This window comes from Urocitellus parryii, chromosome 14 (genome assembly GCF_045843805.1).
Source record: "Urocitellus parryii isolate mUroPar1 chromosome 14, mUroPar1.hap1, whole genome shotgun sequence".
Classification (NCBI taxonomy): Eukaryota; Metazoa; Chordata; class Mammalia; order Rodentia; family Sciuridae; genus Urocitellus; species Urocitellus parryii.
Genome location: NC_135544.1, coordinates 28833681 through 28860440, shown reverse-complemented (window position 1 = coordinate 28860440; position 26760 = coordinate 28833681). Strand labels below are relative to the sequence as shown.

At 36.7% G+C, this 26760-nt stretch overlaps 2 protein-coding genes across 2 annotated transcripts in view; one reads left to right on the top strand and one right to left on the bottom strand.

Moving 5' to 3' along the window:
• Primpol (primase and DNA directed polymerase) overlaps positions 1-1722 on the top strand; it is a 34933-nt gene extending 33211 nt beyond the window's left edge. Inside the window, exon 13 of the mRNA XM_026400611.2 lies at positions 958-1722. Within this exon, the coding sequence (XP_026256396.2) occupies positions 958-1200 (243 nt within the window). The 3' untranslated portion in view covers positions 1201-1722. The remainder of the gene's footprint in view (positions 1-957) is intronic.
• Positions 1723-1729: 7 nt separating this feature from the next.
• The window catches only part of Cenpu (centromere protein U), a 37558-nt gene continuing 12527 nt past the window's right edge, over positions 1730-26760 (bottom strand). The window contains exons 5-13 of the mRNA XM_026400612.2: positions 26422-26482; positions 25704-25955; positions 18981-19050; positions 13949-14057; positions 6605-6683; positions 5938-5985; positions 5087-5148; positions 2658-2814; positions 1730-1848 (exon numbers count right to left, since the gene is read on the bottom strand). Coding sequence (XP_026256397.2) covers positions 1735-1848; positions 2658-2814; positions 5087-5148; positions 5938-5985; positions 6605-6683; positions 13949-14057; positions 18981-19050; positions 25704-25955; positions 26422-26482 — 952 coding nt within the window. The 3' untranslated portion in view covers positions 1730-1734. The remainder of the gene's footprint in view (positions 1849-2657; positions 2815-5086; positions 5149-5937; positions 5986-6604; positions 6684-13948; positions 14058-18980; positions 19051-25703; positions 25956-26421; positions 26483-26760) is intronic.

The following is a 26760-nucleotide window of genomic DNA, read 5'->3' as shown; positions in this document are numbered from 1 at the left end:
TATAAATTGTTACCATTACTTGGACACAACTTATTTTGGCTATTGTTTAAGATAATAAAGGAACAATGATGAATACCCATATACGTATCACTTAAGCATTTTATCATTTCCGCTTAAAATCTTTTAAAAATATTCTAAATTATTATATTATTGGTGTTATTTATCACTTTTCTATAACATTATCTTATAGATTTTAAAAAGTAAAGAAAATTTCTAACCTGCAAATACCGCATGAAAATAAGTGATTCTCCTGGCCCAACCTTCACCTGGATTTGCCATTTGTTGACATTTGGCTGCCTTCCTCCCTCTAATGTACACATGTATTACTATTTTTGATGAATCTCAAGAGTAAGTTGTAGATATTAAAACCCTTCATTTCTTAATTAAGCATGTTCATGAAGAATAAGGACATTCTTACATAGCTATGGAAAAAATTTTAAATTCAGGAAATTTAATATTGATGCAATATGCTGTCTAATATACAATCCAGACATATTTTGACAATTTTCCCAAAACTGTTCTTTGCAACAATTTTCTTCCAAACCATGTTTACAATTTTTAATATACTTTGTAAATTGGAGAAATAATTCTGTTGTGAAGATAGCAAAATATATTTTCTAATCTGTCTTTAGCTGGATTAGCCACTTGTTGTAAAATCAAATTGACCTTTGTTGTAGCCCAGTCTGGGAATATTGAAAAATGTCAAGGAACTGCAGGCAACTTAAAATTTGAAATTTCAAGAGTGTCTGAGCTACAAAGGCAACACCTTTGAGTTAATACACTCATCCCATGACTATACTAGAGACAGTTCATTGAGCATATTCACTGTACTAACTGTTGAAGAACTGGTCCTTACTTCATCCCTTAATTTAACATAGATTCAGAGTATGGTGAAATTGTCACACATTGCAACTAAATAACTTTTATCTTCCCATCTTCTTCCCCATTGAAATAAAGGAAGAAGAGTTTACAGAAGATGAAACTGGGCACAATGAAACCAAGAATCCTCATGAGCTCCCGTCAACAGCAGGTGCATCTGCTGATGCTGACTGGGATAATGGCACTGATGATGCTTGCTTTTTAGAAGCTACCGAAGATGCTGAATTAGCTGAAGCTGTAGAGAATAGTCTTCTTACTTCTCACAGTAGTATAGAGGATGAAATTCCTGATGAACTAATTATTGAGGTATTTCAAGAGTAGCTCTCTGTGGATAGTGCTTATTATCCAGGCAAAAATTTGCCCAAAGTCTGAGATTTGATAACAGATTTATTAAATTAGGCCTGGGAGTGCAGCTCAGTGGTAGAGTGCCTGCTTGTCTAGTATGCAAAGGCCCCAAGTTCAATCTCCAGCTGCACAAAAATAATTATATTAACTTATTAAGTCTGTTTATATTAATTGTGTTTTTATCACTTTATCTTCCAATTTGTTATTTACTAAAGTAAACCAGTTTTATTGAAAATTGGCTTTGGTGTTTTTAAACTCATTCAGTAGACATCTCATTAACCAAAATTGGTCTGTGTTCACAATGACATAATTTTAAAAGTTTATTTGTAGATTAATACTCATGTCTGGGTTTTAATATCTGGGGCTGATTAAAATAAGGTATCAGCATTTTATTATCAGGAAAGATGACTATAGCTTCTAAGAAACTTTTCATTTATTTTAGTGATTAAGTCATACTTTTAAAAAAGTTTGAGATGTGTTATGTAGGTAATTTTTCATAGACTGGTCTTTTCATTCCTGGCCAAGGAGCTTTTCTAATTGATGATTGATATTTTGCAGATGGTTTTCAGCTCCCAGAAGTGTTCTTGCTTTAAATAACAGAGCTGGAAGGCTGGATGAATCATACTGTTGAAGACAGAAAATTATATAAGTTCACAAATATTAAATAGTTGACCAATGTCAATAGAACAATTTTTGATAGAACTTTTGATAGCTACTTCTTTCGTTTTTTAACCAAGATCTTTAAGAAAGTTGGCTTTAATTTACTCTGTAATATAAAGTTACAAGGGAACCACTCTACAAAGCTCAAACTGATCTATTTATCCAATATGAATAGTTGGTTCAAGGAGAACTGCAGCATTGGATTAAAACAAAATCATGCCTGTGACAGGTAAAACAACTGCTCTGGGCAAGTGTGCTAATCTGAGGTGGGGTTTGCTTGATCTCATATGTATTTTAAAACACACAAAAAAGTAAGGTAGGTATACTTTTACTGCAAGAACTGATGGAATGAGAACACCAAGCTTATTATAAAAGTTTATAATAAAAATCCAAAATATCTAGAAAAATTGGGAGCATCAGTTAAATGTCTTAATGGGTTAAGAACATTTGAATTGCAACCTTTAAGTTACAGGTTTTCAATTATGTAAATATTTCAGTGAAACTGACATAGGTGCATTAAGATGGGTTGGAAATCGAATCTGTAGAGTTTATATATTGTATATTATAACTACATTACATTGTATAATTATATGTTACTTAATTGATCATATTTAAATTTTTATACATGTTCTACTGCTTTGGGATTTTTCTACTCCTCTAGCTTTCATTGTTTTATATTATGCTGTTTATTTGTCTTAAAGCTTCTAGTACTTCATAGCATGGAAATACCCTTCATTATCTAAAGCACAATAAAAAGTAAAAATCCAACTTACCATTTCTTTTATGTTTGGTTCTTTCTCTTGAACAACTGAATAATCGTGATAAAGCTGTTTTAAATTAGATAAGAAATACACTGCATTCCTAAGGGATGACTTTCTCTCCTCAAGTTCATCATATTTTGTTTGTAGTTGTTTTAGTTGTGGTTCTAACCTAGAACAAAAATTTTTCCACAAAATAAACATATAGTGAAGTGTAACAGGCTACAAAGTATGAGACTGTGTATTTAGGTATACTGTATTAAGTATGAAAAACTAGGGGAGGTATCTTTGGATCTGACAAAGATAATTGAAAAAATGAAAGGAGTACTAGGTTTAAATTTTCTTTGTAGGAAAAACCCTCTGACCTGTGATATACAATGAATAATGAACAATGACATCCAGAAGAATATGCCTTACATATGCTAAAATTCATCAATTCAGACCAGTCTTGGGAGCTATGAATTAACCTTTAAACTTGGTTGGCATTTTATAGTCTCAGGCAGGATGTAGTTTTAACTATGGACAAAAACTTTCCCCTTCTTATCAAAATCCTGTCCACTTTCCAAGGTCTAGTAAAACTAGTGGGAAAACTATCATAGTACTTGGATGAAAAATGTGGACCTTGGACCACTGCTTCACTTCTTAGTGGTTTAGTTTGTTTACCTATAAAATAAGGGATAATTTAGATTTTTTGGGCCAAAATGAGGAGGAAAGGCTGCCAATTTTTATTTTTCCCAAATATAGAGAAAACAACTGTCCTCTACTATGATTTTATAAAAGTCAAGTCCTCTGCTTCCAGCTACCACACTCTTCCACCACAATGTTCTGTCTCCCCTGGGGCCCAGAGCAATGGAGTTGGCCAACCATGGGCTGAACCAAAATAATCTTTTCCTCCTCTTAAAAATAATAGAGAAAAACCCTTTTTAACAGTCCTTCACATTGAACAAATGCAGCACCCATCAGCAAACTGACTTCTGAACTGGCAGGATTATGATCAGGAGTCAGAATTACAATCAGCTAACAGCAGAGTCTTGCTCCCCCAGTTCCTAGGGATTTGACTGTATTATTATTCCCCTGTGCTTTGGGGTTTTCACATGCAAAGTTAAAAACATGATATACTACACTTATTCTTACTATATATTTTCGAAATATACTTCTCCAACTTCTAAAATTATACCTAGAAAAGGTATAAAAACTCTTTAAACCTGTCTGAGTGGTCTCACATGACAACAAAGCAGAGCCTCATTACAGAGCTCTCATCACCTACTTCATAGGATGATAACTAATAGATTTGTAGAAAGTGCCCTGCCTCCAAGGAAGCTATTAAGTGTTACTATGTTACCTTAAGTTTCTAATTTGGGGCTGTGCCAATGGAAAATTTATTATGCGACAGCCCCTATCCCTAGACAAAATTTGGAAATCAATGGACTAGTTAATAAATTTCTTCCCTTATTAAATCCTTAGGGCAATCTCTTCTTTAAAACTCAGTACTTTACTGGGGACTGAAATTGGGCCAGTTATGTTATATGCATTTATTAATATGTCAAAGTGAACTTACAATTATGTAAGGCAATAATGCACTAATAAAATAAAAAACCAACTTAATACTTAATCTTTCCCGATTATCACATTCTTTCTCAGGGTGTGTGTGTGTGTGTGTGTGTGTGTGTGTGTGTGTGTGTGTGTGTTTTGCAGCACTGAGGATCAAACCCAGGGCCTTGCTTCTACTAGGCAAGCAGTGTACTTGAGAGAACTGGGCTACATCCCCAGCCCTCTCTAGTTTTAAAATAAACTCCTTAAAAGCAGAGAGCATAGCTGATTCTGCTTTACTCAAGCCTCCAGCTCAGTCCTGGCCTCAGAAGAGCAGCAGAAAATGTGTGATCCTATATTCTGAACCAGTCTGGGGGACTGCCTTGGCCTGCAAAGCCTGTGAGGTTCTTCTGGCCCAACAGTATGGATTTACACAAGTGCCGCTCCAGGGTATACACTTCTGTGGTAACAAAGAACACTTAATGTGTGTTAGCCATTATGAAGCACTTTTCTAGAGATTCACTCAATTCCTACAACACGCTAAGGTACAGGTGGTATTATTATGCCCACACAAAAAAGATGAAACTAAGACACTGGGAAGGTAAGTAACTTGTCCAGCACTACACAGCCAGTAAATGGCACAAACTGGATTCAAACCCAGAAGTCTAATTCTAAAGACTATGCATTAAACCTCTTAAGCAGGCTGTCTTGGGCCAGAGCTGAGAGAGATTGGGATACAGAGAAGTGCTGAATTCTCTTGTGCTAATGGGTTCTGCAACTAGGCAACATAACCTGCCTTTTTTGACCATCTGAGCTCAAAGATAACCTGGTGCTTTTAATATGACACTCTACCCAATGACACACTGTACTACTGTCCTTTAAAGTTCTCAACCAGGATTTTGGTATTATCTTACCGAAGAAGTTCATCTTGGACTTCAATGAGACGCTGCCTTTTCCTTTCAATATCAGAAGTCATCTAAGTAATACAATAATTTGTTAAATTAATGTAAACATTTAAACACTGCCACATACATCATGCCAGGTACTGGAAGAGCAGCAGGAAACAGAGAGACTAGGTGTGGCTTAGTGGGCAGTTTTTAGGTTACTGGAATGTGCCCTTAGGAAGCTGTAGGAACCCAGTCCCCTGCTTGCTCTCTTGTGTTCGCTGGCATGATGTTATGTGGTTTTGCTTTGTCACACACTCTTACCATCATGTGCTGCCTCGCCACAGGCCCCAAACCAACAGGTCAACTAGTTATGGATTGGAACCTCCAAAACTACGAGCCCAAATTAATCTGTTCTAAGTTGATTATCTTAGGTATTTCACTATAGTGATAGAAGGATGACTAACATAGATCCCCATTCTTTACCTTGCATAACATTTCTCTAACTTAACCACAAGATCAACCAAATAAAAGACTAAAAAAGATAAAAAATAGTATACGAACTCCAAAATTTGTACAAATTTAAAAAAAAGTCTTATCTTTACTTAACTCTATATTTGTCAGTATTATTTGACTATATATTTTTTTTTTTTGGATACCGGGGATTGAACCGAGGGACACTTGGCCACTGAGCCACATCCCCAACCCTACTTTGTATTTCATTTAGAGACAGGGTCTCATTGAGTTGCTTAGGGCCACACTTGCTGAGGCTGGCTTTGGACTCGCAATCTTCCTGCCTCAGTGTCCTGAGCTGCTGGGATTACAGGTGTGTGCCACTGTACCCGGCTTGTTTGTATAATTCTAATCACATAGTGATTTACCTTAGCATTCTTCCTTTTCAGATTTTTCAACATCTGGGCTTCTTTAAGCTATACAAAACAAAAAATAAGCAGATGAATTTTTCCAAAGTTAAATGTTACAGAGTGTTATGGTTTCGATATGAGGTGTCCCTCTAAACCTCTGGTTAATACAGAATAGTCAGAGGTTAGATTGAAATGATTGGATTTTGAGAATGGTCCATCCTGGTTTGAATGACTAGGTGGCACCTCTAGACAGATGGGGCATAGCTGGAAGGGTTCATCTTCCCTGCAGCCCCCTACTCTCCCCACTTCCTCTGCTACCCTGCGGCCATGAAGGGAGCAGGCCCTGCACTTCCCTCATGCTGTTCTGCCTCACCTGGGCTCAGAGCAGGAGTCAGCCATGGATGATGAACTAAGACCTCTGAGACCATAAGCCCCAAATAAACTTTCCCTCCTCTCAGTTGTTCTTGTCAGGTATTTTGGTTACAGCAAAACAAAGCTGAATGAAACACTTAGTTTCTTATGTCGTTTATAATAGTTTTTAGTTTAAAAACAGCATGTAAAATGTGGGTAGCTCTAATGCACTGTTATCCTATTGACAATAAGTGCAAGCTTTTCTAAGACAACAATGTGCTGCCCCAGCATTAAAAAAAAATTTAGAGCAACAAATTCATGTCAGTAAGCTTACCATTCTGATGAGTTCTTCTTTAATATTAAAAGAAAATTTGTTGATGGCTTCCTTACAAATTTTAGATTCTACTCTTTGTCTGTAAAGGAGTCAAAAGGGAAAAAAATCAAACTAGGTATTAAAGATTTTGAAAGGTGTGCTTCATTTGCTTATTGCATAAACACACAATGTGACACATACTACTGTACATATCTAAGATAACAATATTCAACCTGTAGCCCTTTCTCAGACTCAAAAAACAAAACTGGAAACGTTTCAGCGGGAAATTTTTTTTCCCCCTAAACCTTCTGGTGCAGGTCATTTAATTCCCTGGAATAAGCCAAGTCCACAGTGATACCAAGTAATGTAGAAATCCTTAAAGCAAATCCTGGCTTTTTCCTACTACCTGATCTATTGACTAGCAGACTTTATTCTGGGCAGCCACAAGTTATCTGCCAGTGCCTCAGAAACTAGAGAGCTGACCCAAAGAAAGTGGTTCGGGCCCCTGCCACCAGGGAGAAGAGAGGTGGTGGCCATGCTCTTGTTCCCCAGGTGGGAACACTCTTGGCTGGAAAGGAGACACATGTAACTGTGTTCCAGCAGCAGTAGACACTCTGCTAGGTCTCTGGCCCATTAATTTGTTGTCATCTTACTGTTGGGTCCTAAGAGTTCTTAGTATACTTTGAATAACAGTCCTTATCAGACATCTTTTGGAAATATCTTCACCTATTCTGTGGCTTATCTTTTCATTCTTGAAAGTGTCTTACATGGAGGAAAAAAAGTTTGGCTTATCAATTCTTTCTTTCGTGGATAGTGCTTTTGGTATTATTAATTTATTTTCAAATCCAAGGTCATCATTTTTTTCTTCTCCTGTTCTAAGAGTTTTATAGTTTTGCATTTTATATTTGGGTTTATAATTTATTTTGAGTTAATATTGTTAAGCATATAAGGTCTTTGTCTAGATTCTTTTTTTTCTTCTTTTTTTATATGTGGTTTCAGCACAATTTGTTGAAAAGACTTTTGTATCCTTTTTATTGTCTTTCCTCCTTTTTCAAAGTCAGTTGACTACATTTCCGTGGGTGTGTTTCTGGGCTCTGTATTCAGTTCCACTGATTTATCCATTATTTTACCAATGCCACATTGTCTTGTCTATAGATTTATGGTAAATTTGTTGTCAGGTAGTATTAGTCCTCCAACTTTTGTTTTCCATCTTGATTTGGCTGTTCTGTTTTTTGCCTCTCTATTATAAACTTCAGAATCAGATTATTGAAAACTTTCTGGGTTTTTTAATGAACTTGACATCTTAACAATATCAAACTTCTCTATCCATAAACATGAAATCTCTCTCCATTTATGCAGTTCTTCCTTAATTTCTTTAATCAGAGTTTTGTAGTTTTCTTCCTACATATTTCTACATAGTTTGTGAGATTTATGCCTAAGTATTTTGGGGGGCGGGGATTGCTAATGTAAATGGTCTTGTGTTTTTAATTTAAAATTCCATTTGCTTTGGATAGTACATAGAAAAATAGCCAAATGTTGAATACTAACCATGTATCCTGCAACCCTGCAGTAATCAATTTCTAGTCCCAAAAGGGTTTTTTGGTCTGTTCTCTCACATTTTCTACATAGATGATCGTATGATCGTGTCATCTGAGAACAAAGACAGTTTCACTTCTTTCCCAATCTGTATACTTTTTCTTATTATCTAGGACTTCCAGTGTGATGCTGAAAAAGAATGGTGAGACGGGCTAGCCTTTCCTAGTTCCTGGTCTTGGTGGGAAAATTTCTAGTTCCTTATCGTTCAGTACGATGTTAGCCAAGGGTTGGTTTTTTTTTTGTTTTGTAGATATTCTTTATCTAAAGTTAAAGAGTAGAGTGATCTTTATCTAAAGTTAAAGAATAGAGTGATGTATTCCTAATTTTACCAATAGTTTTTATCATGACATGGTTACTGGATTTTTATCAAATGCTTTTCCTGAATCTATTAATATGATCACGTTAATTTTTCTAAACATGATTTTCTACAGTTGAATTAAGTTTGCATACCTACTTGGTGATGGTGTTTAATTCTTTTTCATACATTGTTGAATTCAATTTACTAACATTTTGTTAGTGAATATTTCCATCTATTTTCATGAGAGATAATGGTCTACTTTTTTTTTTTTTTTTTTTTTTAATAATGTCTTTGATTTGGGTAGTAGGTGATGCTGGCCATACAGAATGAGTTAGGAAGTATTCCTTTTACTTTTATCTTCTGAAATATTGAAGAGAAATATCTAATTTCTTCCTTAAAAATGTGGTGAAATTCACCAGTGAGTCCATTTGGGTTTAGTGATATCTGTTTGGGGGAGTTGCTACTGATTCAGTTTTTTAAAATACTGACCTAGTCACATCACCTATTTTTTCTTTTGTGTGTACTGTCAGATTGTGTCTTTCAAAGAATTTGAGGACTTCATCTAGGTTATCAAATTTGTAGCCATACAGTTGTTCATAGTTTTCCTTTATTATCCATCTACTATTCATGCAGTTTACTATAGTGATGACCCCTCTTTCATTTCTGACAATAGTAATTTGTGTTCTCTTTTTTCTATTAGCCTGGTTAGAGGCTTATTGATCTATTCTGATTTTCTCAAAGAATGGGTTTTTGATGTTGATTTTCTCTATTCTCTATTTTAAACTTCATCGCTTTCTACTCTGATTTTTATTCTTTTCTTCTAAAGATTAACTTTGGCTTTAATTTGCTTCTTTTTACTAATTTCCTAAGGTGAAATGTTAGATGATTGAGGCACTGATTTGTTGCATCCCTCAAACTTTGATTAGTTGTAATTTCATTTTCACTTAGTTCATAATATTTTAAAATTTCTCTTATGATTTCTTCTTTGACCAGTATGTCTGTTCTTTAGAAGTGTGTTGTATAGGGGCTGGGGATGTGGCTCAAGCGGTAGCACGCTCATCTGGCATGCGTGCGGCCCGGGTTCTATCCTCAGCACCACATACAAAGATGTTATGTCTGCCGAAAACTAAAAAGTAAATATTTAAAAAAATTCTTTCTCTCCTCTCTCTTAAAAAAAAAAGAAGTGTGTTGTATAATCTCCCAACATCTTGAGATTTTCCAGCCATCTTTCTGGTATTGATTTCTAATTTGTGGTCTGTAAGCAAAATATGATTTCTATTTAACTCTGGTAAAGTGTGTTTTATAGAATGTGGTCTATCTTGGTGAATGTTTCATGTGTGCTTAATAAATATATGAATTCTTCTGTTGTTGGATGAAGTAGTTTACAGATTCCCATTGCAGGTTAAGCATCCTTATCCAAAATCTGAAATGCTCTAGTAACTGACATTGAGTAGACATGACACTAGATGTAAGTTATAGATTTCAGATGTCCAATTTTCAGGTTAGGGATGTTCAACCATAAAGCATATGCAAATATTCCAAATTTAAAAATGCTGAAATATGAAACACTTAATGTTCCAAGCATTTCAGATAAGGGATATCCAACCTGTACATTGTTTTTAATCTAACATTTCTTTTTTATTCTTCCTTAGAATTTACGTCTCTGCTTATGTTGCCTATCTTCTCCAACAAAGATGTACAAATGGTCATCAAGTATATGAAAAGAAGTTACACACTACTAACCACAAAGGAAATACAAATCAATGCCACTTACATCCATTGGGTTAACTATTATAAAAACACATCAATAAAAACCTAAAAAACAGATGTTGGTGAGAATGTGGAGAATCTACGGAAGACATAAATTAATGGACTGACATCCCATGCTTATAGATTGGAAGATAAAATATTGCTAATATGTCCATACTACCTAAAACAATCCATAGATTCAACATAATCCTTAGCATAATACCAACAACATTTTTTTGCATAAATAGAATATCCTAAAATTAAAAGGATCCCCAAAGTAGTCAAAACAATCTTAAGAAAAACAGCTGGGACCTCATACCTTCTGATTTCAAAACATACTACAAATTTACAGTAATCAAAACAGGATGGTAGTGGCAGAATGACAGACACAGACCAACAGAACAGGACATAGAACCCAGAAATAAACCCTCATGTATCTTGAGGGTTTATGATCTTTGACAGGGTGCCAAGGTTACAAAATGGGCAATAATAATTTCTTCCAACGATGGTGCTGGAAAAAGTGGATCCACATGCAAAAGAATGAAGATGGACCCTTATATTATACCATATACAAAAATCAACTCTTAAGTATATTTTAAGTACTAAATGGAAGAACCTGAAATTTATAATACTCCTAGGAGAAAAGCTTCATGACACTCAATTTAGCAATAATTTCTAGCATATGACATCAAAAAACATGGGAAAGAATAGACAAATGAGTCTACAAACTTAATAACTTCTGCACATCAAAGGAAACAATCAAGGCAATGAAAAAAGGCAACCCACAGAATGAAAGGAAATAATGGACAAAGTACTTGAATAGACATTTCTCTAAAGAAGGTCTGTGAATGGCCACCTTACAGAAGGGAAAATGTTCACCTACACCAACCATGAGGGAAATGCAAATAGAAACCACAATTTTACACCCACTAGGATGGCAATTATATGTGTATGAAACAGGTAAGTGTTAGCAAGAATGTGGAGAATTGGAATTCTCATGCATTGATGATGGAAATGTAAAATGGTGTAGTTCTGTGGAAAACAGTTTGGTAGTTCCTCAAAACACAGAATTACCATACAGTCTTCTGGATATAGACACAACAGAACTGAAAGAAGGGACACAGATATTTGTACATCAAAGTTCATGGCATTATTCACAATAGTCAAAAGGTGAGAATGCATGTGTACTGGTGAATTAATGGATAAAGAAAATGTGAAATATATATGCTGAAATATTATTCAGTCTTAAAAAGGAAGTATATCCTGACACATGCTACATCATGGAAGAACCTCAAAAACATTAAAATAAGCCAACTGCAACAAAACAAACAAAAACACTATATGACTCCACTTACATGAGTAGTCACATTTATAAAGAAAGTAGAATGTCATTGCTGAGGACGAGAGAGAAATGATGAGTTGTTTAAAGGGTGCAGAATTTCAGTTTTGCAAACTAAGTTCTAGAGATGTGTTATAACAAGGTGCATCTGGTTAACACTACTGTATACTTAAAAATGGTTGATACATTGTTATGTGTTTTTACCTCAATATGAAAATACTTCTATAATCCACAGCTATCAGAATAGTTATAATACAAAACAGTATTCCAAATATGATTTTACTGGTGAATTGTTAATAAGCTCTGCTAAATCTAAGATTATGACATTGGCATTGGGGTCCCACGCTATGGCTCATGGGGAAGTCCCTCTTTGGGTAGAAGTCTAGCTTTCCTAGATATTTTCATGACATCTCTTGGGCTGAATGGCAACCTTCTTTCTGAAGGTACATGTTAGGCGTCATGGTTTAGATATCACAAAAGCTGATGTGTGAGATAGTGCAAGAAAGCTTAGAGATGAAATGATTGGGCTACGAGATCCTTAACTGTGGGAGGCCATCCTCGCACGTGATTTGAGTTACCTCCCTGGCTGGGTGAGAGGAGCTTAAACACAGCTGTGTCTGAGCCATTCCCTACCCTTTCCCAGGTCCAAGGGCTTATCCCTGCAGAGGCGTGTCTGGCCACTGACCAGAAGACCCAATCACCGCCCCTGACCTTGGGATGCTGCCCCCTTAACCTTTATTGGATGGGATTTTCCCTTGAATTTTTTGTTCCCCAATAAAAGCTCACTCCCTGGCGTGAGCTCCCTCTCTCTCCAGTCTCTTCTGTAAACCTCGCCACTGCATTAGGTGGCTGGAGGCAGGAGCTAGGAGAAGCCGTCTGGGAGCTGGGGTTAAAGGTAATGAGAGTCTGTCTCTTTAATTTAAAACTCACCAACAATTTCTTATGAAAGGAACCTTCTTTCATGAAGTTCCTGCTGGTCCAGTGGCATACTTAACCTAATCAGCATGTTACTTCACTTGAATGAATTAACTGGGTGGTAATGGATTAAGGTGTGGGTGGAGGTAGGTCTCTGGAGGAATGCCTTTGGGGCATATATTTTGTCCTCGGTGAGCAGAGTCCTCCCTCTGCTTCCTTGTGGTCCTGTCCTGTGCTGCTTTCCTCCACCACACTCTTGCGCCCCGATTTTCTTTCTGCCTTACCTCAGGCCCACAGCAGTAGAAGCAGCCATCTATGGATTGAGACCTCTTAAACTGTAAGCCCCTCTATGTTGTTCTGGTTGGGTCTTTTGGTCACAGTGATGAAAAAGCTGACTAAGACAGTGGCCAAAAATCCCCCAGGGCAGTGTGGGACTAAGTAAGTCCTGGGGCAGAACTGAGGGATATCCCTGGTTTAAACACAGAGGGGCTCAGAGAAGTTCCTCTGTTCTTGTTATTTCTTCTTTCCTTCCATGCCTGTGTCCTCCCCAGCACTCTGTGTTGTAGTCTGTGCCTTCTGCTTCAAGCCTCCTTGTCTCCTGAGCTGCCAGTTCTCTATTCTTCCTCTGAATCCACACCCCATCCCCTGACCTCACTGCTGCCTCCCAGACACTACTCTCAGAGAGGCCAGTGATGTTTTCAGGGGCAGCTGGCTGAACCACATCTCGGGCTCACTCTGCCAGTTTGCATTTTTTTGGTGGTGCTGGGGATTGAACCCAGGGCCTTGTGGAGTCAGACACTCTACCAACTAAGCTATATCCCCAGCTCCTGAAGTTTTGATAATACCTTTTTTTTTTTTAACCTCAAGGACTTCAGGAAAGAAAAGGAAGAAAACAACAACTACAACAACGAAAAACAAGAATAAAACTGGGGCCTGTGCTTGTAAAGTCCGGAGAAAACACAGGTGGAGAATGACTTTGTGTAGCTGTGTCTTCACTGTCTCCCACCAGCCCCCCAGGCTGGAGATGGACAAAGGGCTGTTGACTCTTGAGGACACAGGGTGAAGTCCTGACCTGATGGGCTATTCTGCACGATGACTGAGGGCTCAAGCCCAGGGGCTCATGTACCTCCAAACCTTTCAATCATGGGAGCTGACAGGCCTTTTACAGTCTGACCAGAAGCCAACAGCCACAGACGGCAACAAACTCAAAGGCTAAAATAACAACATAGGGGGAATGCACTATTTCAAAATGGAACACATGTTAGATAAGAGAGTCCATAGGAAATATATTTTAGACAAGATGCTTCAATAGTTTGAAATTAGCCTAATAAATATATGTGTAATAGATATAAAAATATCTATAGTGCAATGATAGCGAAAACACTACATATCAAAAAATGGTTCGATGAGCAGAAGAATGCTTCAGGGGAAATTCATCAGGCAAACATCAGAACATCAGAAGACTTACTTATATTCTACAATGGTTTTCTCAAATGCAGACAAAACAATATCCAATTCCATGATGTCTCTGGTCTTCCTCCCTTCTAGACACCAAATATGCACACTTTCGGAAGTTTCTAGAATATTAAGATAAGTCAATTTAATACACTGATTTTTCATAATTTGGCTTTAGGTCAAAGGTTCTGAAAATAAAAATAGCGCCTAGCAAATTGCTAGAGACCTATCACCAAAGAATCTGGGAGAAGCCATACTTCTTCCCATCCAGGCATAGTCCCACAAACCCATCTAAGCTCTCACTCTTACTACTGTCCACCTGGTTCTCCCATTTTGGGGGGTAGGGGAGTAGGGGGATTGAACTCAGGGGCACTTGACCACTGAGCCACATCCCCAGCCCTATTTTGTATTTTATTTGGAGTCAGGGTCTCACTGAGTTGCTTAGGGCCTCCCCATTGCTTAGGCTGGCTTTGAACTCACGATCCTCCTGCCTTAGCCTCCCGAGCTGCTGGGATTATAGGCATGTGCCACCACACCTAGTTCAGTTCTTCTATTTTTGCACAAGTAATCAAAAGCATCCCTGCCTTTAATTACCTTGCTGGGCCTTTATTGAATAGTCTGCTATTATTTAACAACACAACTGGTGATAAACATCTCTCAGTTGTATTTTCTAAATTTTAATTATCTGATAAGCCATGTAGAATACATCAAGACTACTGAACACATTAATTTAAAAATTTGTAACATAATAATATGCTGGACTAGCAATCTGAAAACCTAGGTTCTCATTTGAGCTTCTTTCTTACTAGTCTTGACACCTTAGCAAATATTTAACCACCCAGGGCCCAGTTTCCTCAATAGTGAAACTGAAGAAATGAAATATGTTCTACCAACCAGGTGTGGTGGCACATGCCTATAATCCCAGTAACTCCAGAGGTTGAGGCAAAAGGGTATCAAGTTCAAGGATATCCTTGACAATTTAGTGAGAATCTCTTAAAAGGAAACCTATAAAAGGGGTGAGGATGGAGTTGAGTGGTGGAGTTCAACTTCAATTCCACAAAAATAAGTTCTGGCTTTTGTTGTAATATTGACTCAAGTAAGAAAATACCTATGAGTACATTTACAAAAGCTATAAATTACTATGCATTTGTAAGGTATTATTATCAGTTAATTTTGAATGAATATCCAAATTTTTTGTATACTGTTAACAAACCAATGGAAACCAGTGACAGGATCATCCTTTTTCCATAATTACTTCCTTATTTAATACTGCAAAGCTGATGGCATATGGATTCACACTGACCTGAGTCCAATGCTTGACTGACATGAATTAATAACAGCCACAAATTCTTTGCCACTTTTTCCCATTTCCCTTCCTTGATGACTGGCTTGATCAATAGGACATGATGGAGTGATACGGTACCACTTCCAAGGCCAGGTCTTAAAAAGATCTGCAGCTTCTACTTTTTCCCTCCTTATATGCTCCCTTTTGGAAGTCAACCATCATGTGAAATTCTGACTGCCAAACAACAGGAAAGCCCAAGCTAGCCACACGGAGGAAAAAAAAAAAAAAAATCACATGCGGTAACTAACTCCATGCACCAGACACATGAATGGAGCCTACTCAGACTTCTACGCAGCCCAGTCACCAAATGAAGGTAGCAAATTAGAACTGCCCCAAGTAAAACTGTGAGGTGATCAAATGGTGGTGGTTATGAGTCTATTGGCAACTTTCTGTAAAGTGCCAAATAGTAACTACTATTGGCTTTATGAGCCAACTACTCAGCCCTACCATTGTAGCACGAATGTGTTCAAATGAATGAATCTGGCTATGTCCCGATAAAAGTTTATTTTCTACAAAAGGCAAGGGTCATATTTGGACTGTAGACTGTAGTTTTTTGACTGTTATTTTAAATAACAAAGTGTGGGGTACTTTGTTATGCATTAATAGATGCCTGAAACACTGGCTGATCCCAGTTAAGGTATGCAAGCTCAGACAAGTATTTTGACCTACGTCTCAATTTGTTTATCTGTAAAAATGGGGAAAACAATAGCATCTATCCCCCATAGGTTTATTATGAGGACTGGAGTAAGGATGATATTAAACACTCAGTGTAATGACTAGCACACAGTAAATATTTTGTTGTTTCATTGCTATTAATTTACAAACTAGAAACAGGAATTAGTAAAAGGTACTCTGTTAAGGCTTCTAGACTAGAGCCACAATGCAACTCAGCCCAATTCAGCCACTATCCCAATTCCCAAATCCTCGCTCAATTAAGCTCAACTTACTAGGATCTTTGGATAAACCAATAATCTATCAAAAGTAGTCTGGCTAGGTGTGGTGACACACATGCCTGTAATCCCAGCAGTTTGGGAGGCTGAGACAGGAGGATCATGAGGTCAAAGCCAGCTTCAGCAAAAGGTGAGGTGCTAAGGAACTCAGTGAGACCCTGTCTTTAAATAAAATACAAAATAGGGCTGAGGGTGTTGCTCAGTGGCCAAGTGCCCAAGTTCAATCTCTTGTACCAAAAAACAAAAACAAAAACAAACAAAAACAAAAACAAAAGAAGTCTGGTTTTTCTAAATTAAGTAATACTAAATATTTTATTAATAGTCCAAATAAAAATCTTCCTTAAGCTCTTAATAGCTTAATAGATTTTTAAAGTTTAATTAAGAACCATTATATGCAGCCTGTCCACCTTATTTTTTTGGGGGGAGGGGTATCAGGGATTGAACCCAGGGGTGTTTAACCACTGAACCATATCCCCAGCGTCCCACCCCCCTTTTTTTTATGTTTGAGACCGGGTCCCCCTAAGTTGCTTAGGGCTTTGCTAAGTTGCTGAGGCTGGCTTTGAACTTGTAATCCTCCTGCCTCAGCCTTCTGAGCTGCTGGGATTATAGGCATGCGCCACTATGCCCATTCTTTTTTGATTCAACATTTCTTATTTTGTTATTAGAATTTATTTTTTATTATGAGATATTTTATATACACAAAAACATTTATGTATGTGTGATGTAAAGATGAATAATAAAAGGAATACCCATAGGCCCACAGTACAACTTAATAAAGAGAACATTAATAAGATATTAGGCATCCTATGTACCCTCAACTTGTATCCCCTGCCACATACTATTCTGCATTTTGCATTTATCTTATTAGTTGATTCTATAGCAAATGAATATAATCCTAAACAATATAGTTCAGTTTTGCATGTTTTTGATGTTTTCATATTTATGTTGATGGACCAAAAAATATTTTACTTTGTATTTCATTCTGGTAGAAAATATACCATTATCCATAATTTCTACTATGATAGGTTTTGCTAGCATAAAAAATCATGTCAGAACACTAAAATACACGTTTCTTGGACAGGTGTAAGGACTGCTAATAAATGTAGCCACAAGCAACTATAGGTTTTGTTTGGTCTCATTTTCAACATTACCAGAGTTGTCCAGGTGATTGTCAAAAAATTCTATCTTTTTATACCTGCAATTAAGGATTTCCACTGATGGTAATCTCCATTATATATGAAATTGAGACTAAAATATTTGCCAGTCTAGTAGGTGTGACAAGGTGGCTCACTGTAGTAGTAACTTAGATTTCTATGATTAGTGATCGCTGTAGTTTGGATGTGAGTGTCCCCAAAGGCCCATGTGTTAAGGACACTATTGGGAGGTGGTGGGACCTTTGAGAGGTGGGCTCTAATGGGGGGGCATTAGGTCACTGGGGTGTGCCCTAGAAGGAGGTTATGGGACCCGGCCTTTTCCTCCTACTCTCTTGCTTCCCCATCACAGGGTGGGAAGTTTTGCAGTGCCACATGCTCCTGCTGTGATGGAGGGTCTCACCACAGGCCCACAGCAAGGGGGCCAACTAATCACAACGGACCTCCAAAACTGAGAGCCAAAACAAATCTTTTCTCTTTGAGGCAGTATTGTAGGAGCAGAAAGGTGACTAATAGAGATGGATTCTTCAAGTTTATTCTACTCTGTTCTCTATTCAGTTAAAATTTATTGATGTCATCTGCCCAATTTTCTAATTGTCTTTTTATTCATTTTTTAGGAGTTTGCTAATCACATATAGTATCTTTTTTCAGATTTTTTTTTAAAAAATTTTGTGCCTTTCTTTATGGTTTCTTATCATCAGCTACTTTTGCCAGCTGCAGCAACTTAGCAAGACCCTATCTCAAAATAAAAAAAAAATAAAAAGGAATGGAGATGTACCTCAGTGATAGAGCATCCCTAGGACGAAATAAATAAATAAATAAATAAAAATAAAAGTGTTCATAGTGGCTTTACTTATAATAGCCAAAACCTGGAAATGAGTCAGTTGTCCATCATAGAGACTGGATAAGTTGTGGTATAGTCATGCAGGGAAATACTACACAGTAATAAGAAAGACTCGAAACAGTGTGAATGAATCTCAAGAGTACATACTATGTGATTTCATGTATATGAAATTCTCGAGCATGCACAACTAATCTATGGTAGAAAAAACAATCCCAAGAAATTGCCTCTGAGGCTGTGGAGGAGTGGACTGACAGATACATAGAAAAACTTTCTAGAACAATGACATTTATATTTTGATAGTGGTTTGAGTTATATGTTTGCATTTCCCCAAACTCAGCAACGACACACCTCAGCGTTTTGTATGTGCACTTTGCATTGCAAGAAAAAATGGTTGACAAATACTGAACTCTTAATTATTGACATGGAAGCTAAAGTATTTCAGAAGAACTGATGTCTATAATTTATTTTAAAATACACTAAAAGTCAAAATGAATTAATAGGTGATAAAGCAACTATAATAAAATGTCAACTCTGAAACAGGTGGTAGGTAGCCCATGAATATAAATTCTAAAATTCTTTCAGATTTGCTATATGTTGAAAATTTTCATGGCAATACACTAGAAAAAAATGTCACTCCAAAGTCACACATCCTTAATTTTTCACAGTGGCAATTTACTACTTCTACTAATGCTACTTTAAAAAATTAAAACAAATTTTCTTTTATGAATTCCTTGAATGAGTGACAAAATTTGTACCTGAGTCGATGGCTTCTCTTCTTGATTTCTTCCTTTTTCCAGGAGATATTTTCCCTTTTTTCTGCGTTTTCTACCGGGGGTGCGGGTAGGATTAAGAAAAATTTTTAACATAAGGATTAAGACCATTAAGACCATGTTATCAAATTGTCAATCAATATTTAGCTATAATTATCACCTAATTCTAAATTATTTTTATGCTACATAAATTAATATATGAAACACTGGGAAAATTAAAGCTTTTGGTTGATTTTTAAGAATGGCTGCAATGGGACTGGGGTTGTGGCTCAGCAGTAGAGCCCTCGCCTAGCAAGTGTGAGGCTCTGGGTTTGATCCTCAGCACCACATAAAAATAAATAAATAAAATAAAGGTATATTAAAAAAAAAAAAAGGAATGATTGCAATGAAGGACGTTTTCTGCTGTATCCATGATGAAATACCAGCCGTTATCGCTCATGTATGAAAGAGAAAATGGCTCCCGCATTTCTTTTTTTAATATATTTTTTAAAGTTCTTAAGGTGGACACGATATCTTTATTTTATTTTTATGTGGTGCTGAGGATCCAACCCAGTGCCTCACGCATGCCAGGTGAGTGCGCTACCACTTGAGCCACATTCCCAGCCCCTCCCACATTTCTTTCTAGGTTTTTTTGGCTGGGATGCAATGAAACTGACATAAGAGAAAACTCATGTTTAATTACCTAACATGCATAGGAGTTCTTGCACAGAAGTCCCACAGAGCATGAGACTTGAAAGGGTCAGATGATGGAAACATATGCATCATCCCAAGTTGTAGAAAGGAACAGAAATTTGGGATTCCAAGGGATGGTGGTCACAAAAGTTATGGAAGGAAATGTATGGTGAGTAAAGGTTATCCTGCATTTAGGTAGTCTCTCTCAGGGGAAGCATAGTCTGGGGCAGCTGATGCGGTTGGAATAAGCTATTCAGAGCATCAGGAGTTTGTGTGGGGGTCCTCAGAAAGTCCTCAAATAAGTACTATACACACACATGAAGGGCGAGACTATAGAAAGTTTACAAGAAAGGGTTATCGTGGGATTAACAACCTAACAGATAATAGAAGACAAGGAAATTAGATGTAGAAAATGCAGAGCTCTCAACTGGCTAACTGGTTTACTGTACTGACAAGTGGCTAATTGCAGAGCTCTCACTGACAAGTGGTCAGGCAGAAGGATCCATACTTAGGGATAAGAACTATAAACTATTAGAGCATGAGCTCTCAGACAAGACCATATTGCTCTCCATGGGGTAAAAACTGGTTCACTGTGTTTTGGGGGGAGGATGATAAGGAGGAAAAATGCCTATTTAAAAAAGCTTCTTAGGACCCAGGCACAGTAGTGCACGCCTGTAAGTAATCCCAGCAGTTTGGAAGGCTGAAAAAGGAGGATTGAGAGTTCAAAGCCAGCCTTAGCAACAGTGAGGCGCTAAGCAACTCAGTGAGACACTGTCTCTAAATACAAAATAGGGCTGGGGATGTGGCTCAGTGGCTGAGAGCTCCTGAGATCAATCCCCAGTAACCCCCCTCCCCCCCAAAAAAAAGCTTCTTAGGGAGGACAATAATGAAAACAGGTTGAGAAACACTGCCCTAGAGTAAGGCCTCTTCTAGAGCCACCCTATCAAAGCCTAAAACCAATCTCTGACCAGGTCTACCAGTGAGCCAGAGTGGAGACTATGGTGAGCAGAATTCTAAGATAACTTGGGTAACTTTTATAATCAAACTGCCCTTGAGTGTGGGTGGCACTTGTGCCTGATGGGCATTGCTCCCTTGATTGCAAGTATCACATAAGACCCTGCTGTGGTATTCTGCAGAGGTGTCTGGCTGGCTTTGAAGAGCAACAGGCCTTGCTGAAAAAGGGTCACATGACTAGTGCCTGAGGGCAGCCTATGGAGCTGAAAGTTACACAGCTTCCAACTAGAGAGAAAATAAGGACCTCAGTCAAAATCTTAGATGAAGACCCCGAGTCTCAGATGAGATTTCAGTCCTGCCATAGACCTTGATTTCAGCTGTATGAGACCCTGAGCAGAGAATCAAGCTGAGTAGAGGGTGGACTTCTAACCTACAGAAAATGTGAGGTAATAGGGCTGGGGTTGTGGCTCAGCTATACAGCTCTTACCTAGCACGTGCGAGGCCCTCTCAGAACCACATAAAAAATAAAACAAAGGCATTGTGTAAAACTAAAAAATAAATATTTTAAAAAAAGAAAAAGAAAATGTGAGGTAATAAACAAGTTATTTCAACCACTTTGTGTGTGTGTGTGTGTGTGTGTGTGTGTATGTGGTGCTGGGGATTGAACCCAGGGTCTTGTGCATATGAGGTCAACCCACTACTTCCTCAGTAATTTGTTACACAGTAACTGAGAACATATACAGAGGTGAGTCCAAAATTAGAAATATTTAGAAAACACCTCAGGATTTTTCACAAACCGTCCCCAACAAAGCCTATAGAACTTCACGATGATTAGCCAAACCTGCTAAAGTAAAAGGTAACAATACTCACAAGATGACATAGAATTCAGTGCCTCAACAACCTATCAACAACAATGTCTATTATATATCTATTAGATTAAAAATGATCACACAGGAAAATGTGACCCATAGTCAAGACAGAAAAAACGCACCCAACGGAAACTGATCTGAAGAAGCCCAGATAATGCAGTTAGAAAACAAAGATTTTAAAGCAGCTATCATAATTATGTCTAAGGATGTAAAGGAAATGATGGTCATAGCTCAACTGAGAATCTCCTCAGAGAAACAGAAATTATAAGAAAAGAGCTAAATGTAAATTTTGGAAGCAAAAGCACATAGCTAGACAGAGAAAAATCCTTAGGTGGTACATGAGTTGCCTGTGTCTGCTATAACAAACTATCACACACTTGGTACCTCAGAACAGCAGAAATTTATCCTCTGAGAGTTATGAAGACTAGAATTTTGGAAATTAGCTCCAATGGGTCAAAAAAACAGAGGCATCAGCAGGATAGCGCTCTCTCCAGGGGGCTGAGGGAAAATCTCTTTCAGCTTCTAGTGGCTGTGGCATTCCTAGGCTTAAGCCATATCACTCAATTCTTCCTCTGTCTTCACATTGTCTTCTCTGTCTAATCTTCCTCTGCCTCTCTTACAAGGATTCTTGTGAAGACATTTGGGCACACCCACGAAATACAGAGTAATCTGGAATTGGACATAGGCAAATCTTTTGGCGAGGAGCACCATTCAGCCCAATCCATATGGACTTAATTGCAAGCTATAATGGCAAAAAAACAGTGAATTTGAAGACAGAACAATACAATTCTATCCAATTTGCAGATTACAGAGAAAATAGATTTTAAAAGGACCAGAGTCTCAGGGACCTGACTAAAAATATCTTGTGATTTAAAATAAATACAAGTTCAAAATACAAGTTCAAAATGAAGAGAGTGAGAACCACAAGAAAACTGTATTTGAAGAAATATTGACTGAAATTTCCCTGATTTACAGATCTGAAAAACTCATCAAGCCCCATGTAAGATAAATACAATATAATACATAGCCATATCAAAGTTAAAATGATGAAAACTAAGGATAAAGATATAATCTCAACAATAGCCAAAGAAAAGGAACATATTAAAGATATGCTTTAAAGTAAGGGATGAGGCTGAGAATGTAGCTCAGTAGTTGCCATCTTGGAGATTTTTTGTCTCTTGCAGCTTCTAGTGGTTGTGGCATTATTTTTTGCCAATATAACTTGCATGCACATGGTCAATTGGGGGGTGGTAGAGTGAAACAGTTTTAGAAAAACAAAATCTGAGAGAATCTGTCACCAGCAGAGAAATGCCAGATGATGTTCTATAGTCTGAAGGGAAAAGGTATTAGACAGAAATACGTATTTACAAGACGGGAAAAGAACAGGAAAACGAGTAAAGACTATATTTTTCCCTTTATAATTTCCTTAAAAGATAATTGTTACAAGCAAAAATGACAACATTGTAAAGTTAGATTTATAATCTAAGGAGAATTAAAACCTATGAGCAAAATAGCAGAGGATGGGGTGAATAAATGGAAATATAATGTTGTTACGTAATACATTTATATAGTGAATAGTAATTAATTATGAGAAATACATAAAGTAGTAATAAACTTTGTTAATTTAAGGATCTATATTTTTAACACACTAAAAATAAAAACTTAAAAGTGGCATAGCTAAGAAGCCAATAGAGAACAACAACAACAACAAAATATGTAAAGAAACCAAAATTAGTAACAGAAGGACAAAAATATAGAGGAGTAAATGTAAAACAAGGAGTAAGTGGGACAACTTGAACCTAACCATGTTTAAAATTACATTGAAATAAATGTATTTTTAGAGGAGCAACAAAGCTAAAGAAACAGAAGGGACAGATGGAAAATAAATTTCAAGACAGTGGGTTCAAAACCTAACCTATCAGTAACTACAAGTACTGGCGAAAAAAATCCACCAAATTATGCTGTGTCCGTGTACAAATAAATATACCACAATGAATCCCAGCTATAATTATAGTGTACTAATTAAAATACCAGTATTAGAAGGGAGATCAGTAGAATACATTAAAGTTATAATACATAACAGTGGAATGAGATTGGTGCAGGTAGAAATATGGCATAATGAATCCTCTGTTATATAACTTTAATGTACTAGTAAAAAATAATAATTTAAAAACTAAATACACGAAGCAATCCAATTAAAAGGGAGAGATTGTTAAATTGTCTATTAAAAAAGATATTCTAAAGGCAAAAACAAACAACCCCCCCCCCAAAAAAAAAAAAAAAAAAACCAGATTGAATGTAAATGGATAAAAAAAGATTCACCATGCAAAGGAAACATAAGAAAGCACCTCTGGCCATGCTAACATCAGACCATATAGATTTTCAAGATAAAAAAAATTATAAGACATTAAAGGGGAACATTCCATTAAGATAATAGAAGCCATTCATTAAAAAGAAGAAACAACTTTAAATAAGCATGTAATTAAAAACTGCTATATAGAGAACAGAATGGTGGCTACCAGAGGCCAGGGCAGGGGCACCAAGATGTTGGCTAAAGAAACACGTTTCAGTTAGACAGGAAGAATACGTTTAGACTAGTGCACAGCCTAGTGACTACAGTTAAAAAATAAAGTGTATTTTGAGAAATAGCTGAGTAAATTTCAGACATTTCACCACAAAAAGGTTACAGATATATTAACTTGATTTAATCATTCTTCATCATGTACATATATCAAAACATCATATCATACCCCATATATGTACCCAATTATGAGCTCTTGATTAAAAATATTAATAAAAAGTTTTGGGTAATAAAAAAAAAAAAACAGCCCAAGCTTCAAAGAACTAAAGAAAATCCATGAAGCTGTGAAGTTAATAGACATCCTCTCTATGTAACTGATAGATATAGACTACCATCCCCTTCCCCAAAGCAACAATAAAAAGAAGTAACCACAGGAAGGAGACACGATATCTGAACTGCACTATCAACTGCCTTGAGCTCAACTCATATTTACAGAAAAATATATTCAACAACTACAAAGTTAAAGTACTCATGGATGTCACCAAGACAGACCCTCCTGTGTAATGTGCTTTTATTTGTATAAGAATAAAAAAATACATTCATATTTGTATATGAAGATGAAAACTCTGAGAAAGAACATATGGAAATTAATTATGATGTTATTTGTGTTTAGTAAGTGGGAAGCTGGAAGGCAGAAGACAGAGGAGAAGGGACATTTTTCAAACATGAGAATGAATTATTTACTCAAAACATTAAGCCAACTGAATGAAATGGCATATGAAAAACACAATCAAATAATATGTAAAAACTTTAGAACAAATATGACCCAGAAATCTTGTGAGAGTGATCCCCCACTCCTATTGGCAATTGCATTTTACTTTACCTTTAAATATATATATATATATATATATATATATATATATATATATATATATATATATGTGAGAGTGATTTTTTTCCTAAGGAAACGATCAAGGGTATGCAGAGATTGAGCTGTAAGAAATTTGTCAAAACACCAAATTTTTTTAAAAATATTTTTTTAGTTGTAGATAGACCTCATACCTTTATCTATCTATTTATTTATTTATTTTTATATGGTACTGAGGATTGAACCTGGTGCCTCACACACACTAGACAAGTGCTCTACCACTGAGCCACAACCCCAGCCCTATCAAAGCACCAAAATTTTTTTAAATTGTGATTGTTCATCAATAAGAGATCAACTAGAGCTGGGGTTGGTACATTAACTATAGCCCAGTTGGTAGAGTGCTTGCCTGGCATTCACAAGACCTTGGGTTCAATCCCCAGCAACACACACACACACACAAAAAGATATTAACTATACTATGGCACTTCCATGAATGGAATGTTATGTTTTCATGAAAATGACACTGTAGAAAATGTAATGTCAAGTAGTGATCTCTTTTAGAGAAAAGTACAATGAAAGAGCTAGATGTATGAAGGAAAATACATGATTATTTTGGGGTTATGAAAGTGTAGGTGGATTTGTCTTCCTTTCCATATCTTCTGGTTTTCTAAAATAAGCAATACTTTTAATAAAAATTATGAAATGCATTATTTTTCATAAAATTATGAAATTCATTATTTTTAATAATTTTTTTAAAAGACATGAAGAAAGAAAATGCTTTACTTTCCTCCTGTTTTTCATTAAACTTTTTTCTCTGCACGTACCAGTTGACTTTGTGTTGCATGACTCTCTTTTTCAACAGAGGACTGGTCCCTGAGGGGTCCCAGGCTTTGAGGAGGGACTGATTCAGCTGGCTTCTCTGCACATCCTGAAGAGGCCTCCGCACATCCTGAAGAGGCCACATCTGGAGCAGCTGCGTGTTGCTGTGTACTTACTTTCTCTGCCAACTTAACTTTTCTTCTTATGTTATCTTCTTCACTGCTTTCCGACTCACTAATGGGCTTGAGTTTTCTTGGCTATGAGGAAAACAGCATTACTGCCTTAGAAAACACAAATGCTTTGGGTTCTTATTTTAATAGAAAACTACAGAGTTCACATTTCTCAAACTTTACAACTGAACCTAATAGGTAAATGGCGACATGATCAATGGCTAGGAGAGACTAGACTAAAGACCACCGATGCCCCAGAATTCTGTCTTTATAAATCACAAACTAATGACTGAAATGTGTTTAATATAAATGCCATGAAAACTGACTAGGAACATAGAGATTTGAGACTTCTTTAGTAAAAAATACTTCAGACATAAAAATACTATAACATACACCATCAGTGGAAAGTGTGGCTACAGAACATTTTCCCTACTTCCATCAAATCTAAATAGGAAATGAGATAGTTTACAGAACAGTTTTCTCTATTTGCATCCAATATAAATAAAGTACGAAATAACCTTACAAATTAAGAAGAGATAATACTCCCACATACCTTTTTTGCACTATTTTTTATAGATTCATTTTCACTTGCTTCATTTTCAGAAGTGTTTGAGCTGTGCCAAAGAACAAGGCATCAGTATCTTGCACACATTTGACTTTTTTTTTTTCCTTTTGTAGTGCTGGGGATTGAACCCATGACCTTGTGCATGTGAGGCAAGCATTCTACCGACTGAGCTATATCTCTAGCCCCACATTAGACTTTCATTCACATGTCTTCTATAAGTTGTTCATCCAACATGAAAACAGGCTCGTTTAATGAGAACATATCTACTCATCATGGCAAGGCCGTCTGGGATCTAGGGGAAACAGAGAGGGCAATTCAGGAGACAGG